This window comes from Salvelinus fontinalis, chromosome 28 (genome assembly GCF_029448725.1).
Source record: "Salvelinus fontinalis isolate EN_2023a chromosome 28, ASM2944872v1, whole genome shotgun sequence".
Taxonomy (NCBI): domain Eukaryota; kingdom Metazoa; phylum Chordata; class Actinopteri; order Salmoniformes; family Salmonidae; genus Salvelinus; species Salvelinus fontinalis.
In genome coordinates this window covers 6,582,663-6,600,563 of record NC_074692.1, presented here as the reverse complement: position 1 = coordinate 6,600,563, position 17,901 = coordinate 6,582,663, and the positions used below count along the sequence as shown (strand labels likewise).

Here is a 17,901-nt window from a genome sequence, read left to right as displayed (position 1 = left end):
AAGTTTTAGGTTGTAGTTGTTATGGGAATTATAGGACTATTCCTCTCTATACCATTTGTATTTCATATACCTTTGACTATTGGATGTTCATATAGGCACTTTAGTATTGCCAGTGTAACAGTATAGCTTCCGTCCCTCTCCTCGCCCCTACCTGGGCTCGAACCAGGAACACATCGACAACAGCCATCCTCAAAGCCTCTTTACCCATCGCTCCACAAAAGCCGCGGCCCTTGCAGAGCAAGGGGAACAACTACTCCAAGTCTCAGAGCGAGTGACGTCACCGATTGAAACGCTATTAGCGTGCACCCCGCTAACTAGCTAGCCATTTCACATCGGTTACACCAGCCTAATCTTGGCATAATGCATAAACGTGCTGTTTGAATGAATGCGTACGAGCCTGCTGCTGCCTACCATCGCCCAGTCAGACTGCTCTATCAAATATCAAATCATACACTTAATTATAACATAATAACACACAGAAATACAAGCCTTTGGTCATTAATATGGTCGAATCCGGAAACTATCATTTCGAAAACAAAACATGTATTCTTTCAGTGAAATACGGAACCGATCCGTATTTTATCTAACGGATGGCATCCCTAAGTCTAAATATTGGTGTTACATTGTACAACCTTCAATGTTATGTCATAATTATGTACAATTCTGGCAAATTAATTACGGTCTTTGTTAGGAACAAATGGACTTCACACAGTTCGCAACGAGCCAGGCGGCCCAAACTGCTGCATATACCCTGACTGCTTGCACGGAACGCAAGAGAAGTGACACAATTTCCCTAATTATAAGAAATTCATGTTAGCAGGCAATATTAACTAAATATGCAGGTTTAAAAATATATACTTGTGTATTGATTTTAAAGAAAGGCATTGATATTTATGGTTAGGTTTGGTGCAAGGACAGTGCTAAATCATCACCCGTTTGGCGAAGTAGGCTGTGATTCGATGAGAAATTAACAGGCACCGCATCGATTATATGCAACGCAGGACACGCTAGATAAACTAGTAATATCATCAACCATGTGTAGTAAACTAGTGATTATGTGAAGATTGATTGTGTTTTATAAGTTTAAAGCTAGCTAGCAACTTACCTTGGCTTCTTGCTGCCCTCACGTAACAGGTAGTCAGCCTGCCACGTAGGCTCCTCGTGGAGTGCAATGTAATGCAGGTGGTTAGAGCGTTGGACTAGTAACCGGAAGGTTGCAAAAACGAATCCCCGACCTGACAAGGTAAACATTTTCCAAAAAGTCTGCCAAATCGGTGTCCAAAAATACAGATTTCCGATTGCAAAGTTTTCAAAACAAATCGGCCCTAATTAATCGGCCATTCCGATTAATCGGTCGACCTCTACTCTGTAAAGTTCTAAAATCACGATGGTGACATCCCTGAGCAGTTTCCTTACTGTCATGCAGCTCAGTTCAGAAGGACAACTATATTTGCTGTGTCTGGGTAGTGTAATAAATCATCCACAGCATAATTATTAACTTGACCATGCTTGAAGTGATATTCAATGACTGATTTGTTATTGTTACCCATCTACCAATCACTGCCCTTCTTTATGAGGCTCCCTGGTCTTTGTAGTTGAATCGGGACTTAACATTCTATTCTTGACTGGAGGGACCATGTAACTTTGTGATTTGTTAAGTCAAATTTGACCCCTGAACTAATTTATGCTTGCCCAAACGAAAGGGGTCAATACTTATGTAACGACTATATTTTAGTTGTTTTGTTTTCATTCATTTGTAGATTTTTTTTTTGATAGACTATTTTCTGTAGAACAATGACAATTTTTTTGTTTATATCCATTTCAATCCCAGCATATCATGGTTCATATACACTCAGTGGCCAGTTTATTAGGTACACCAATTTAGTACCAGGTATGACACCACTTTGCCTCCAGAAAAGCCAGAATTCTTTGGGGCATGGAAACGTTGCTCAACCGCCACCAGCCTGTACCGTTGACACCAGTCAGGATGGAACCCATGGACTTATGCTGCTTAAGCCAAATCCTGACTCTACCAATCAGCGCTACGCAACAGGAAACAGGTTTCATTGAACCAGGCAGTGTTGGTGATCGCGTGCCCACTAGAGCCTTTTCTTCTTGTTTTTAGCTGATATGAGTGGAACTCGGTGTGGTCGTCTGCTGCAATAGCCCATCCGTGACAAGGACCGACGTGTTGTGCATTCCGAGATGCCATTCTGCACACCACTGTTGTGCTGCGCCATTATTTGCTTGTTTGTGGCCCACCTGTTAGCTTGCACAATTCTTGCCATTCTCCTTTGACCTTTCATCAACAAGCTGTTTTCGCCCACCAAACTGCCACTGACTGGATGTTTTTTTGTTTGTCACATCATTCTCGGTAAACCACAGACACTGCCGTGCATGAAAAGCCCAGGAAGGCGGCCGTTTCTTAGATACTGGAACTGGCGCGACTGGCACCGATTATCATACCATGCTCAGAGTCGCTTAGGTCACTCATTTTGCCCATTCTAACATTCAATCGAACAGTAACTGAATGTCTCGATGCCTGTCTGCCTACTTTATATAGCAAGCCACGGCCACACGTGACTCACTGTCTGTAGGAGCGAACCATTTTCGTGAACAGAGTGGAGTACCTAATAAACTGGCCACTGAGTGTATGTTACAACCGTGAACACCAATGTGAAAGGCGGAGGCAGAGAGGTAGCCTACCTACCAATAGTTATTTTTAAAGGCCTTGCAATTCTTGGTCTGTGGCGTGATGTGTCAGACATATTTGATGACCAAAGAAATCAGAGAAATGCTGTCATTTTCAAGTTCATACTCATCTCTTGGAAAGAAGAGCTTGAGGGGCTGTCTTCAAAAGATGGTCTCTTGCCACCAAAAATATGGAGGAATTACATTTTTGCTTTGGACCTTGAGAAAACAATTACCCCTATGTGACACAGAAAATGATGCACATTTTATTTTCAGTTTTAAAAGGTTTGTATACCTAGGAATGCATCTGCTTTGGCATTGTATTATCACCTGAAGCAAAAACTGAATGACAATCTCTTCGCTATGATTTGCTCATGTCAGTTATGCGAGGTTAGTTAATTCTTACATTTTGCTGCCATCTATATGACAAATGGCTCACCGCACCCTCATTTAAAACAGAAGAACAAGTCAACCAAGGTATTGATATTCAAAAACAAGTGGAAACTGCAAACTGATTTTAAAAAATTATAATCAGGTGACCAACTTTGAGTTTGATGCAATGCTAATATTAAAAAGAAAAACAAATATGCACTGGAGTCAAGGTTCTTTTTTCACTACATTTTTTACTTGTTTTTAAATACTAGCTGTTCCTGCCAAAACCAGCACCTAGACACACTGCTATGCACTGGGTTTATTTAGCTTTTTTTGCAGCATCTTCTTTTGACGTTTCATGGTAAGCTCATGCTAAACCTAAAACAGTTTAAATCCACATTAGTAAACAATCCTTTCAAGCCAGGGGAAAGGGAGGGCTACAGTGCATACCAAATACTGAAAACACCACTTGTTTCAAAGGGAGGTGTGATCACCTGCCTAGTGCCCCTACAATCTTAGTTCCATGACCTCATGAAATGGCAGAAAAATATACGATGAGTGGGTGATTAGCAATTGTCCTCCCCTGAAAACAAAGAGTCTGTCTTGACGGTTGGTCGTTAGAGAAGCGCTATTAGCATTTATGCATGTCCCATGCTGTATTGTGCTGTAGCCAACTCTTCTGTTGGTAGCTGTCAGGCCTTGACAATAGAAGACTTGGTAGGCCAAAGTAATGGAGCAAAGCGTCACCTGTTCACCCATAGGAAGGGCAAACCCATGGCCAGTGGGTCTCAGTAGCGTGCTAAAACCTCCAGGGCCTCCTCTTTGACGGCGAGGGGAGAGTGCTGCTGCACGCCTTCTGCACCTATACTGGTCTCCCAGCAGTCATAGCCACAGTCTCTCAAGTCCTGGATAGTGTTCTGGACCACCGAGCACTCCGTTTCTACCAGAGGAAATCACAAAGAAAAACAAAATCACATACAGTGAGCTTCATTCAAAACACACAACTCGACAGTGTTTGCCCCTCTGTTCGTGCCTACTGCGCAAGAGGATTAGTTTACATCTGCGTAGGTTTTAACCTAATTCATCTCTGAGAATGACTTAGGCTGCCACACAATTGGCACCCTATGCCCTGGATGCACCCTAGAGCTCTGTGCTGGGAGTCTGATGGCCGCTGTGAGAGCTGCTCACAAAGCCCTCTCCAGCAAACAGCAGAAGGGTGCACACCAGCGGTGCCAAATAAATGGGACAAAACAAATAACTGGATTAAAAAAATGTGTAAAACAGGCTAGGGGTAAAAAAAAAAACACTTAGGGTGTGAATGTGTCAAATAATGGAGCTATTCCCGAGAGGAAAGTGCGGAGAGCCTCTCGTCATGCAGCAAAGGAAATGTTTGCATGACCAGGGCTTTGAGAAACTGACCTTGAGGGAATTTAACCTGAACCGCCTCAGGATATCTGTGGTCATGTGTGGTTAATGCTGGGCATACGCTACATGACTTGTAAAATCTTCACTACTTGGACGTGCTCACATTTCCCGATTCCCTTGTCCCAAATCTTTCATTCTGTCCATCCTCAATCCCAGAGCGTAGGTGCTCACATTACACAATGATCCCCTGGTTGATCCTGCCCTGCGTTTTGTCATAGGGAAAAAACGCAAACACGCAAACAGCGATCTGCTTTATAAGTTATTATGTGCTGTAATATCAAATATGTAGAACATAGACCTGCAAATGGTTCGGCAGACGTGGACAATATTACCTATATTTTGCAGAGGGAATTGGAGGTGAAAACGTTTAATGTTGAAAAGACAGCCGCATTTTATCCACAGCTCCACCAATCTATCATAATTCTGGCCTTTCTAGTTCAAAAATGTATCTTCTTAAAATATGATTTTAAACCTAACCGCTCTGCTAACATTATGCCTAACCTTAACCCTCAGTCTAGAGTCTAAGTCCTGTCTAAGCCAGGGGAGTGGGGGTTCTAAATTAACATGTGGAGTTGTTTACAGATGGTCATACCAAGGATCCTTAAGGTATCAAAAAAGTACAGAAAAAAAATTATTGGATGAAACATTGAATTTGGCCTTACTGCTATTAGCCCATACAAACGTATTGAATAACAGATTCACTACACGGAACAGATAGTCCCCATAAAAAAAATCTAAAGAAATTTTGTTCTGAAGTGTCTGTCCTATATCTGAGACATATAAGAAAGATCAGGAAACTATTATATACACTGCTCAAAAAAATAAAGGGAACACTTAAACAACACAATGTAACTCCAAGTCAATCACACTTCTGTGAAATCAAACTGTCCACTTAGGAAGCAACACTGATTGACAATAAATTTCACATGCTGTTGTGCAAATGGAATAGACAAAAGGTGGAAAGTATAGGCAATTAGCAAGACACTGCCAATAAAGGAGTGGTTCTGCAGGTGGTGACCACAGACCACTTCTCAGTTCCTATGCTTCCTGGCTGATGTTTTGGTCACTTTGAATGCTGGCGGTGCTTTCACTCTAGTGGTAGCATGAGACGGAGTCTACAACCCACACAAGTGGCTCAGGTAGTGCAGCTCATCCAGGATGGCACATCAATGCGAGCTGTGGCAAGAAGGTTTACTGTGTCTGTCAGCGTAGTTTCCAGAGCATGGAGGCGCTACCAGGAGACAGGCCAGTACATCAGGAGACGTGGAGGGGGCCGTAGGAGGGCAACAACCCAGCAGCAGGACCGCTACCTCCGCCTTTGTGCAAGGAGGAGCACTGCCAGAGCCCTGCAAAATGACCTCCAGCAGGCCACAAATGTGCATGTGTCTGCTCAAATGGTCAGAAACAGACTCCATGAGGGTGGTATGAGGGCCCGACGTCCACAGGTGGGGGTTGTGCTTACAGGACGTTTGGCATTTGCCAGAGAACACCAAGATTGGCAAATTCGCCACTGGCGCCCTGTGTTCTTCACAGATGAAAGCAGGTTCACACTGAGCACATGTGACAGACGTGACAGAGTCTGGAGACGCCGTGGAGAACGCTCTGCTGCCTGCAACATCCTCCAGTATGACCGGTTTGGCAGTGGGTTAGTCATGGTTTGGGGTGTCATTTCTGTGGGGGGCCGCACAGCCCTCCATGTGCTCGCCAGAGGTAGCCTGACTGCCATTAGGTACCGAGATGAGATCCTCAGACCCCTTCTGAGACCATATGCTGGTGCGGTTGGCCCTGGGTTCCTCTTAATGCAAGACAATGCTAGACCTCATGTGGCTGGAGTGTGTCAGCAGTTCCTGCAAGAGGAAGGCATAGATGCTATGGACCGCCCGTTCCCCAGACCTGGATCCAATTGAGCACATCTGGGACATCATGTCTCGCTCCATCCACCAACGCCACGTTGCACCACAGACTGTCCAGGAGTTGGCGGATGCTTTAGTCCAGGTCTGGGAGGAGATCCCTCATGAGACCATCCGCCACCTCATCAGGAGCATGCCCAGGCGTTGTAGGGAGGTCATACAGGCACGTGGAGGCCACACACACTACTGGGCCTCATTTTGACTTGTTTTAAGGACATTACATCAAAGTTGGATCAGCCCGTAGTGTGGTTTTCCACTTTAATTTTGAGTGTGACTCCAAATCCAGACCTCCATGGGTTGATAAATTTGATTTCCATTGATCATTTTTGTGTGATTTTGTTGTCAGCACATTCAACTATGTAAAGAAAAAAGTATTTAATAAGAATATTTAATTCATTCAGATCTAGGATGTGTTATTTTAGTGTTCCCTTTATTTTTTTGAGCAGTGTATATTTATATATTTTTTACATGTATTTAGCCCTTTATTTTAGGCACTAAACTATCTCCATATATACTTCCATACATTTTTTTAAACTGGCACCAAGGACCTTCAGATGAGTCTTGTGGGCATCATAGGGAGAACACCATGTTCGTGAGAGTCTCAGCTTTCCACAGAGGGGTCATAATAGTGTGTAGCCCAAATCGTTCGGACGCTACAGGCGCTTTCGTGAGAAGACCACTGATCTGACAAACACCCCTCTAGCTCTGCCACCTTTCACCTCAGATGCAGAAGGGCGATATCGGTGATATGTGGTGGATTGAGATGGAGCCCATGAACATATCTATTGCTTAAACAGATGGATTTGTTTGGGATTTTAAAAAAAATGTATTAGATTTCCGCGGGGGCGCGACCATTGTAGGGCAAGGGTTAAATGAAGACCAAAAAACAAAATGTTTGTTTACATGAATTTTTACAATATAGCCAATTTTGACTTTGTGGCTGTAGTGACAACCTGCGTGTTGTTGCTTTCCTCTTACAGGCTGAACTACAACGCTCGCGCCGCATTGCCAAGGGCTAAAATAGAAGTCAGTTCTATTTCTGACGCAGATCGCACTGCAAGTCCTGCCTCTCCCTTCTCCCCATTGGTTTATAGAAGCAGGTACCCAAAAAAACGAAAACTGAAAAACGTACTGAAAAACGAAATAACGGTGGCGGTAATGCACCTAATTTATGAAAGTTTCCAATCGCAATATAAAGTCAAGAGTAGAAAAAGCCTGGAAGGATGAGAGATGACTAGAAACGATTCGGTTGACCGTTTTATGTGTGGATTAATTGGTGGAGTAGAGAACCTTGTGCATTTCAGGTAAAATAACAACTCAATGTTTATATCCCAGGACAAATTAGCTAGCAACAGCAAGCCATCTCAATAGGATAAAATAGCTAGCAAGTTCAAGATAGCTAGCTAAATTGCCATAAATGTTTAATGCTTTTCGAACCTGTCCAAAAATTAATGTAATTGGTTCAGAGTTTGTTTTGATATTTTAACCTGCGTGTCGTGGTCGCGTTTGGTGTGGGGGGACAAAATACATTTATGCACGATGGCGCACGCACGCAGCCGGTTTGGGTTCCGTGTTAGCCATCATTGTTTTGAAGTAGGGGTCTGGTCTGGTGAATCGAACAGCCATCATTGTTGAGTCCTTGATCCGCTCAAACTACACAAGTCCTGACGTACAGATACTAGCCCAAGTTCATAGGATTTCACCCCGATCATGAAAATTAGCCTGGGACAGCAAAAACGTGGCGAAACCGTGTAGTGTATGACCGGCATAAGTTGGAAATTGAGTGGCACTAGCAACGCCAGGGTTGTGGGTTCAATTCCCATTAGGGGTCAAATATACAAAAGAAATGATGCTCTCACTTGTCGCTTTGGATGAAAAGCATATACCGTATTATTAGTAATAGTAGTATTTACTTAGCTGAAGAGCCAACCGTAAGCTAAAGTACATCTCTATGTGGAGGAAAAAACATTACAATGCTCATCAGCAAAGAAATTATAAATATTTAGCACGTCACCAGACAGTGGTGGATTTGAACAAGGCAGGAGGATAGCAGGTTACTTTACTGCATGCTCTTCCCTGCTCTACCTCAAATCAAAGCCTTTAAGCCCAAAGCTGATCTGAGAGCACTGGGAGGGAAAACAGACACTTAAGTAAACTTTTTGGAAAATAGCTTCAAACCACAAAAATGTGCAACACTTGCTTGCTAGTACAACAAAGCAAATCAACATCAGTTGGGGATATATTTAGGAGATATTTAGCTGATTTAAAATTCAACGTGTTACAGGCTGCAGGCATAAACAAAGGCGGCAGTGGATTCAGACAGGTTCTCTGCCTGTTTTGTTTTTGTGGAAGATAGGATCCTGTTTGTCACTCTCTTGGCGTACTGACATATCCCTACTTCTCTTCGCCGTCGGTTTGAGACTACAGAGCTTTTCCCTCAAACGAGGAAGAAGATAAGGATGACTAAAGTAGAGATTTCCAGGACATACAATAATTCCAGCAGGAAAGAACCCCCCCGCCCTCACATCTTTTGGCTCTCTGTCCAATCAATACAATGGAGCCAAATCTACTGAAGTAACGCCATACAATACGCATACAGACGTCATTTCACAGATCTCTCACTTTTAAAAGGATTCATTACAAATAGAAAATGGTAACTCTCTAACCCAAAATGAAGGTGAGGACCAAAGATGATGGCGATGCAGTGTAAGAACAAATAGGGACAGACCCCCCCCACACACACACTTGATTACTATAAGCCAGATAGGGAGGTAAGTAGATAGCGAGCTACAGTACCTGGTCTAAGCAGGGTGATACCACAGCCACCTCCGCCGGCACCAGTCAGCTTGCTGTGTAGCCCTCTGGCCAAGGTGACCCGGCACAGGGTGTCCAGGGCCGGGTGTCCTACACCCATCACGTTCAGGTGGTGCTGGTTGATGTCAATGAGTTCCTATGGTAGACATAATAGCAGCTGTAATTTTTATTTCATCTTTTTTGTTGTGGTTGTTGTTGCATGAAAATACTATTTTGTCTTTTCATGCAGCTGTAGTCTTTGCCGTGTGTAAGAGGAAGGGAATCATTCCTACGCTGTGTCACACTGGTACTATGTCTGCAGCACCAGAACACACTGTCCATAGGCAACGTGTGCATGCATTTCCATACAGTACCTCCAGGATATTGTAGTGCTCTGGTGTGGGGGTGTCGTTGGACATCTCTGATAAGGTCTGCTCGCAGGTGCAGGAGACTGCATTCACAGATTCCAGTATAGGGTTTATAATAGAGGGAAACTGGGGGAGAACAGCAAATAAACATAGAATTAATACTTTTTACAAATAATTGGGAATTGAATGTAAAGGAATTGAACAACACTAAATATACTAAAGGAAGTCAACAGTGCAGACTAAAGCAGCAAATACCCATATCTCATCTAGTGGTCATAATCATTTAAACAGTCAGATACTGTACAGCAGCAGCACAAAAAGCAAGTCACTCAGTGCTGATTGAAAAACATTGCTCTTTCCCCCCCAATCATAACACTGCCAGTAACACCACCTATGTCGATCTAACAGAACAGAAGTGCTCACCCCTGTGGGTGTCGTCAAGGCAACGACACACAGGGGTGCTAGCTGAGTGCTTCATCTCCATGTTTTATGAACTGGCCATTCCATATGAATTCAATCCCTTTCTGACTGCACCCCCTTAGATTTCAACAAAACCTTCCAAACATGCTTGCCCATGTTAGAAGTGGTCAGAAAGTGACTTTTTGACACCCAAAACATTCAGGAGATTGAGCTTACAAAAAGGGTTGTCAAATAATTTTTTAATTTCTAGATACTTGTTTAAAATTTAAAATGTATGTGTGTTGTCATAAATTGAGACACGACATTATCTTGAATACAGGGGGGGTGTGTCATTGCAGTAATAGAAACAGAATTCATAGAACGGGATGTATTTCTATTTCAATTACTAACAGAAAGATGGACGCCAGTCCACCCACCGTTGAATTTCAACTTGAGGAATGTCTATTCTATTATCTATATTTCTATGATTTCAATAGGTTTACTGTGGAAGATTGACAGTTCATTTTAAACAATGGATATTCCTACTCAGGTCAACATTCTCTGATGTGTGGACCTCCAACCATCTTTACAGCCATTTTGAAAATAGAAATGTAAATTGTATTGAATTTTTTTGTTCATTAATCAGCCAAAACATTGTATTCAAGAGCATGCTGTCTCAACCAATGATGGACACAACACAAACACATCTGATTATGTACAATTGTGTCTAAGCTACAACTGATACTGTATGAACCTTTAAAAAAAAATTATATCACATTTAGATAATTAATTTTAAAGGTAAAAAAAAGTTTTTTGACAACCCTGTTTATTAGCGTTCAGATTATATCACTCTCAAACATTTATCTTTTTTAGTGATGAAGACATGGTAGGGTGGTTTACGCAAAATGGGTCAAGTTTGAGCACCTCTATCTCCTGAATGTTTTGGCATTCAGGTCCAAAAGGTCACTTTCTGACCACTTCTACCATGGGCAAACATGTACATGTATGGAAGGTTTTGTTGAAATCTAAAAGTTGTGCAGTCAGAAAGTGATGGAAATGACACGGAATGACCCAAAGGCACTCAGTGCCAGGCCCCAGAGTGCCTTTCCCATACAAATGAAAGCACGGGCGATTACACTAATTACAGGGCTGGGGAGGTGAACACAGGGGAGACGAGATGGCAGCAATTTAGTACCTTGTTCATTTTGTCCTTCACTCCAGCAACAAGTACCTTGGTGCTGCGAAGGACCTTGGTGTTTGTGAGTAGGATCCTTAACATTGGGACCCTGCAAATGGGAAAATAAAAAAGGCAGGTTAGCAATATAATACCATATGATGCACCTGTATTTGTCCAGGTGTTGCTACTGTTATGGTTTCCCTCATACGAGTGGCAATAGTAGAGTCCACAGAGGGAGCATCGCCTATCTTTTCCATTGATCACTTTTGTGACAGCATGGGCTACGCCGTCTTCATTCTAAAGTAGTCAATTTCAACTTCACTTGGGGATTTAATTTCCACCTGCCGTGCTGGAATGTTCGCTCAAGTGTATAATTCATTGGCTGATCCACCTCCCACTGACCTGGATGACATTCTGGGATCCCTTCCCAACCCAGTAGACTACTTTAAAATGATGTCTGCTATCACAGTCTGTAAATCTGTCAATGTAAATTAGGCCCAGCGAGCATATTCATGGAAAGGTGATTTGTTAAGCAAAACACTGTTCAGTACCTGCTTACGGGTGTTATTTTCCCAGAATGGTATCTCAATATGCCACCTAAGAGTCAAAACAAAGTGAAAGAAATGGGCATCGGATGAAACGAAAGAACACAATGGAGCATACATTTTCTGACCGCAACACACAAAGGAATAGTGCAGCTCATTTCCTCTCCGTTTACTGTAACATCCGCATAAATAACGTCTGCCTTCTCACAGAGATCCTACAACAAGATAAAACCCTACAATACTGTGAGTTGTGCAGACGACAAATGTTGCCAGATTGTATCATATCATTCCGTTGTACTGTCCACATACACAGTTCATGGTATCATACATCACAATACAATGCTGTGTGGTGTAGTGGTGTCTGTGGTGTTGCGTGCACAAGGCAGAGGGATCCGGGTCTTACCCCATGTCCCCACGGCGTTGTCCACCCCTGACGGGTTCCCATGGATGATCCTCTCCCCCTGAAACGCCCACCTGTTGATCAGCTTCATCTCCACCTCACCCCACCAATTGAAACATGATGAAATATAGTAGAGATGATTACAATGAAAATGTACACTGGGCATTCAAGCCCAATCAGCATTTCCCTGCTGTTCCTCACTCTGTGCTTGTGGTGAGCCCTACCCATACAAATGAATTACAAATGCTGGAGAAACTGCGGCCAAACGGAAGTAAATCATTCACATTGTGGGCAGGTATATATATTAGGACCTACGTAAGTTACGGTGAGAGACCCGTGCATTGTCTGACTGTGCATTGTCTGACTGTGCATTGTCTGACTGTGCTAGTGGTGCAAGTAATTTACATAAAACCACAGTACATGCAGACAATGACAAATATGGCTTACATTGTTCCAGTAAACAACAATTTAAATATTGCAATGTTATTAGATCTAGTAGCAATTTGTTGTGCGGTTATTACCTGGCTGTGCTTTCCTGGTCACTCAGTGGAGAAGGGATGGTCCCACTGGCAGAGAGCAGAGCTGCAGCCAGGCACACAGAGTAGGCAGCACTTGACCCCAGACCCGCTCCAGTTGGCAACTCTGACCACACAGACACAGTCAGGCTGGGTAACTCCCTGAGATGGAGCAAGAACCATGAACCAAATTCTCATTCTCAGCTTAGATGTGCTTATATCTATGAATAGGACAATAGTATGATTTATTGAGACTAGGCTAGGTGGAAAAGTATATAATTATATATATATAAGTATATAAAAGTATATAATATATAATTTGGGTGAAAAAAATACAATAAATAAACACTTTCCATGAAATCACTTTAAAACGGGGCTATTGTTTGTACCTACTACTGTTTGTAAGAGGCTTTTGGGCAGCCATCTCACACAAAAACTTCACACTTTGCAACAGCTCATACAGCAAAAATATCCAGAAAGCACACTTCCTGTGATCTTAATCCAACCGGCAAAAGGACCGAGGCACAGCAGTACGTTTCATTGGGAATGACTAGTGTGGTGTGCATATGTGCATGGGTGTGAGCTGAGTAGACTTGCTCCGCTGTCAATGTCCATGACAGTCAGACACCTTTTGGGCAGACAGGAAACGCGGGTGCTCTAAACTAATTGTGGAGCTCTTCTCCCCAGGGACAAACACATCCAGACTTGTTAAGGCTGCAGCGGGGGCCCAGTGCCAGCCTCTAATTAGTGGCTGTCCGTCCTGTCAGAGCCCGTCCACTCCTCTCTCAAACACGCTAGCCTAGCGCCACCCGCGTCAGCCCCGATTAGGCCTACTCTAAAGAGTAGCTCCCAGCTGCCTAAGTCTTCCTCACTAGCATGGGGTCTGTATTGTTCATTAGGGCATTAGAGGTTTGGTTCTTGGGTGTCAAGATTAGAATTACCCTATGTTAACACTCCTATATAAATTAGCTCTATCAATTTAAATTCTTACCCTGACCCAGCAAAGACAGAGAGGTAGATGTAGAGGAAGGCTAAGATGGCCATGCTGCGAGTATCCAAGGTTCCATTTGATACACCAACCAAGTCTCGCAGCCTCCTGACAAGCTCTGCATCAAGCGCATTCACATTCCCCAGCTCGGCTGTAAGCAGAATTACAAAAATAGACAACATTACCATAGAAGAATAAAACAAAGAAAACCAACAAATATATTTTGAGCTGTTGTGTTACAGCTTTGCCAATAGTTTTGGGGTTCAAGTCCAGTTCAGGCTCTCTCCCAAATTTGCTGCATTGGTGTCAGAAGTGGAATGGAGCTGCTGGGAGGTCATTATGTCCCATAGCAGAGACACAAGGATATGACTTTCCAAGGGGATAGTGTAGCAAACTTAGTACAACACCTACCTTGTCAGGAGGTTTAAGCCTCTTGGTGTAATGGCTAAGGTGTTGGACTGAGTCACAGGGACCAGGGTTCCAATCCCACTCGGGCTACCCTTCAAATTCACTACAGTACATTTCAATCCTCCAGACAGAAAGCATCTCACACCTCCAGAGTCAGGAAGCAGCCGCTTCAACTCGGTCACATCCCAGCTGAGGAAAGTGTTGATGTTGGGGAGATTGATGCAGACTTTACTGGTGGATGTGGCTTGCAACCGTAGGTATGTGCGCAGGTTCAAACTCACAGCCAGAGCCACCTAGCAGGGGTTGGAGAAAAACAGACCTCTGAATTGTTGTTGTGGTTATAGTCAAATCAATTTCATTTCAACAACCAATCTTCTTTCAGTGCAAACACAGAATAGACTGTCTGTACTACGGGGGGGGGGGGGGGGGCATATGATGAACAACTCTCATGAATACATGAGTGTATAAAGATGTTGTATTAGCCAGGGGGCAATTCCATGGTAAAGGAGTTGCACTGAGACTCAAGTTGTTCACTTAAAATGTTACCTATGCCAAAAAACAACAACATTGTTTTCAAAGTTGAACAAACCATACAACTCTACGCACAATGGATACTTTCAACAATTTACACAGAAAATGTTTTAAAAGCACATGTACAATTAAAACTGGAGATCTGACACCATTTTTTGTGACCATTTTACAAAAACTCTTAAATATCTGCTCTGAATTAAGATTCAAATATGTCTGCAGAAAATAATGAGGTGTCAGCTATGACGACACCTTGACTTAGAACAAAAACTATTTGGGTTATTGAACTACAGCAAGTGAACTGGATTTACACCCGGGAACAGAATTGCAGTAAAGAATTTCATCATGGGTTTCTGATCTATACTGCACAGAAATGCATAATTATGGTTATGAATGTCATTCTCTTCATGGTGACTATCCTAAACAGGTAGACAAAGGCAGAAATACACAATATCCTTATTTTGCATATTTGGGTATTATCCTACACACTGGCTATTATTTTAAATAAGCTCTGCCACCAAACACCAAATTTGTGTGGTCCAGACCAAATCTGAACCAATCATAGACGTCTATATGTTCCACAAGTTTGGAGAGCACAGAAGAGGTCAGTATAGTGTAGTGTACTCAACTCTAGTGGGATCGTTAACTTTTAGAAAAGATCCCTAACCGATAGTTTTAGTTTTTTCACAAAATTAAAATCACAGTGCATACCACTAACAGGTCCCGATCACCATCATAAAGGGGGAAAAAACTAATCAAACAAATACCCAATGCAACAATGCTATAACGTTAGGAGGAAATACGTATCTTTCAAATTATTTGCCACGGAAATAAAGCGCTCTGGTCGTCATTAACAGTTGGAGAAATGTCCGGATGAGACAGTGAAGCGACAGCAGCAAAATCCTGTATGGGAATATTTTGAGAAATTAAATGAGGTGGTGGTGAAATCTGCTAACTTTGCGAGGTGAAACTGAGCTACAGTGGCAGTACAGGTGCAACGCTGAAAGGGAGGGAACATGAGACCCAACCCGTTGCTGGCAGCAGTGCAATAAGGGACGTAGTGAGAAAAATCACAGCATTGATTACAGAAAGTATTGCAATTGATATGCAGACATTGTCAATGGTAGAGGATGACGGCTTCAATGTCCGAATGGCATATCTATAACCAGACGGAAGATGCCGAAAAAAAGGTGACAGCCCAGATGGAGAAATTGTATGATTGCTCTGCAAGTAAAAAGCGCGAGCTCTCAAACACCATACGTGGCGTCAACAGATTGTTGGACATCTATTAACAAGCTGCCATGCATCACTGAAAGGAGCCATCACACAGCCCATGTACTGACAACTGAGAACATGGGGGAGAGGCGCACAGCAGGAAACCTAAAACGGCATTAACTACCATTGTTGCGAGAGTGTTGGGGACAGCAGTAAGAGTGCAGTCTGGTAGATATCCAGGACTTCAGTAGTTTAAACTGCATTGCCAACTAGCGGTCAAACGCAGGATATCTGACTCACGTCATTTTAGGATTTTTCTTATGGTTAAAACTTGAACAAATTGGCTGTTTAAACGTTAAGAAAAATGGTACCTGTCACATCCCTACCACAGATTGAACAACGAGACAGATATTTCACTGGATGTACACTACTCAAAAGTTTTAGAACACCTAGTCATTCAAGAGTTTTTCAATATTTTACTATTTTCTACATTGTAGAATAATAGTGCAGACAACAACACTATGAAATAACACATGTCTTAAATTAATGATGAACTGTCGTTTCTCTTTGCTTATTTGAGCTGTTCTTGCCATAATATGGACTTGGTCTTTTACCAAATAGGGCTTCTTCTGTATATCTTCTGTATACCACCCCTACCGTGTCACAACACCAAAAAATTGTTGAAATTCCACACATTAACTTAAGGCTCACCTGTTAATTGAAATGCATTCCATTTCACTACCCCATGAAGCTGGTTGAGAGAATGCCAAGTGTGTGCAAAGCTGTCATCAAGGCAAAGGGTGGCTATTTGAATAATCGCAAATATAAAATATTTTAATTTGTGTAACACTTTTTGGTTACTACATGATTCCATGTGTTATTTCATAGTTTTGACCTCTGTTATTGTACAATGTAGAAAATAGTAAAATAAAGAAAAACCCTTGAATGACTAGGGTGTTCTAAAACTTTTGACTGGTACTGTATAAATGTGAAGCATCAGCTTGGCATTTCCACTCACTACCAAATATGATAGTGAGTATTCCACTCACTACCAATCACACTAGCGCATGCTTGGCTCTGCCCACCTCCTTGCTTGTTCTGCCCACTAGGACTAATTTGTTCCCACTGGAAATGACAGGTACTGGTCTATCTTGGTTTAGTTATAAATCTACTGTGCACTGTACTGAACTCTACTTATCTTTACTGTCACGATACCAGAATTTTGACTTAGATACCAAAGGTTTAGTATCACGATACTAAAAAAAACACAATACCAAGGCAAAAAAAAGAAACAGAATGATCCAGACAAACTCAGCTAACGCTCTGTTCAATTGTTGGGCTTCTTTTGAGTTCAATATCATTAAATTATACTTTTTTTACATCAAAATTTTTCAGAGGCAGCCATGAATGCATTAGTGAATCATAAAATCAATTGAACTTTGTTTTTACCAATCTAACTACATAACATAATAGTATCCATTTATTATGAACAAAAATATAAACAACAATGTAACTGATTTGACTGAGTTACATTGCGTATGAGGAAATCAGTCAATTGAAATAAATTCATTATGTCCTAATCTATTGATTTCACATGACTGGGTATACAGATATGTATCTTTTAGTCACAGATACCTTTAAAAAAAAAAATGGCCTTACAACGGGCTTCAGGATCTCGTTACGGTATTTTTGCATTCAAATTGCCGTCAATAAAATGCTTATGCCTGGCCATACTTTATAACCCCACCGTCACCATGGGACACGCTGTTTACAATGTTGACATCAGCACCCTCTCGCCCACAAGACGCTATACAAGTGGTCTGCGGTTATGAGACTGGTTGGACGTACTGCTAAATTCTCTAAAATGACGGAGACGGCTTATGGTAGAGAAAATAACATTAAATTATCTGGCAACAGCTCTGGTGGACATTCCTGCAGTCATCATGCCAATTACACGCTTCCTCAAAACTTGAGACATCTGTGGCATTATGTTGTGTGACAAAACTGCACATTTTAAAGTGGCCTTTTATTGTCCCCAGCACAAGGTGCCGTTTTGCATTGATCATGCTGTTTAATCAGATTTTTGATATGCCACACCTGTCAGGTGGATTATCTTGGCAAATGAGAAATGCTCATTAAACAGGTATGTAAACAAATTTGTGCAAGC

General features: G+C 42.2%; 1 protein-coding gene across 2 annotated transcripts in view; it reads right to left on the bottom strand.

The window, feature by feature from the left end:
* Nucleotides 1-2,944: 2,944 nt before the first annotated feature.
* Nucleotides 2,945-17,901, bottom strand: part of LOC129826013 (mevalonate kinase-like) — a 28,255-nt gene continuing 13,298 nt past the window's right edge. For both annotated transcript variants that reach the window (XM_055886267.1, XM_055886266.1), the window contains 9 exons: nucleotides 14,137-14,284; nucleotides 13,587-13,734; nucleotides 12,603-12,757; nucleotides 12,084-12,188; nucleotides 11,687-11,732; nucleotides 11,154-11,244; nucleotides 9,566-9,685; nucleotides 9,195-9,348; nucleotides 2,945-4,003 (listed from right to left, as the gene is read on the bottom strand). In XM_055886267.1, coding sequence (XP_055742242.1) covers nucleotides 3,852-4,003; nucleotides 9,195-9,348; nucleotides 9,566-9,685; nucleotides 11,154-11,244; nucleotides 11,687-11,732; nucleotides 12,084-12,188; nucleotides 12,603-12,757; nucleotides 13,587-13,734; nucleotides 14,137-14,284 — 1,119 coding nt within the window. In that variant the 3' untranslated portion in view covers nucleotides 2,945-3,851. The remainder of the gene's footprint in view (nucleotides 4,004-9,194; nucleotides 9,349-9,565; nucleotides 9,686-11,153; nucleotides 11,245-11,686; nucleotides 11,733-12,083; nucleotides 12,189-12,602; nucleotides 12,758-13,586; nucleotides 13,735-14,136; nucleotides 14,285-17,901) is intronic.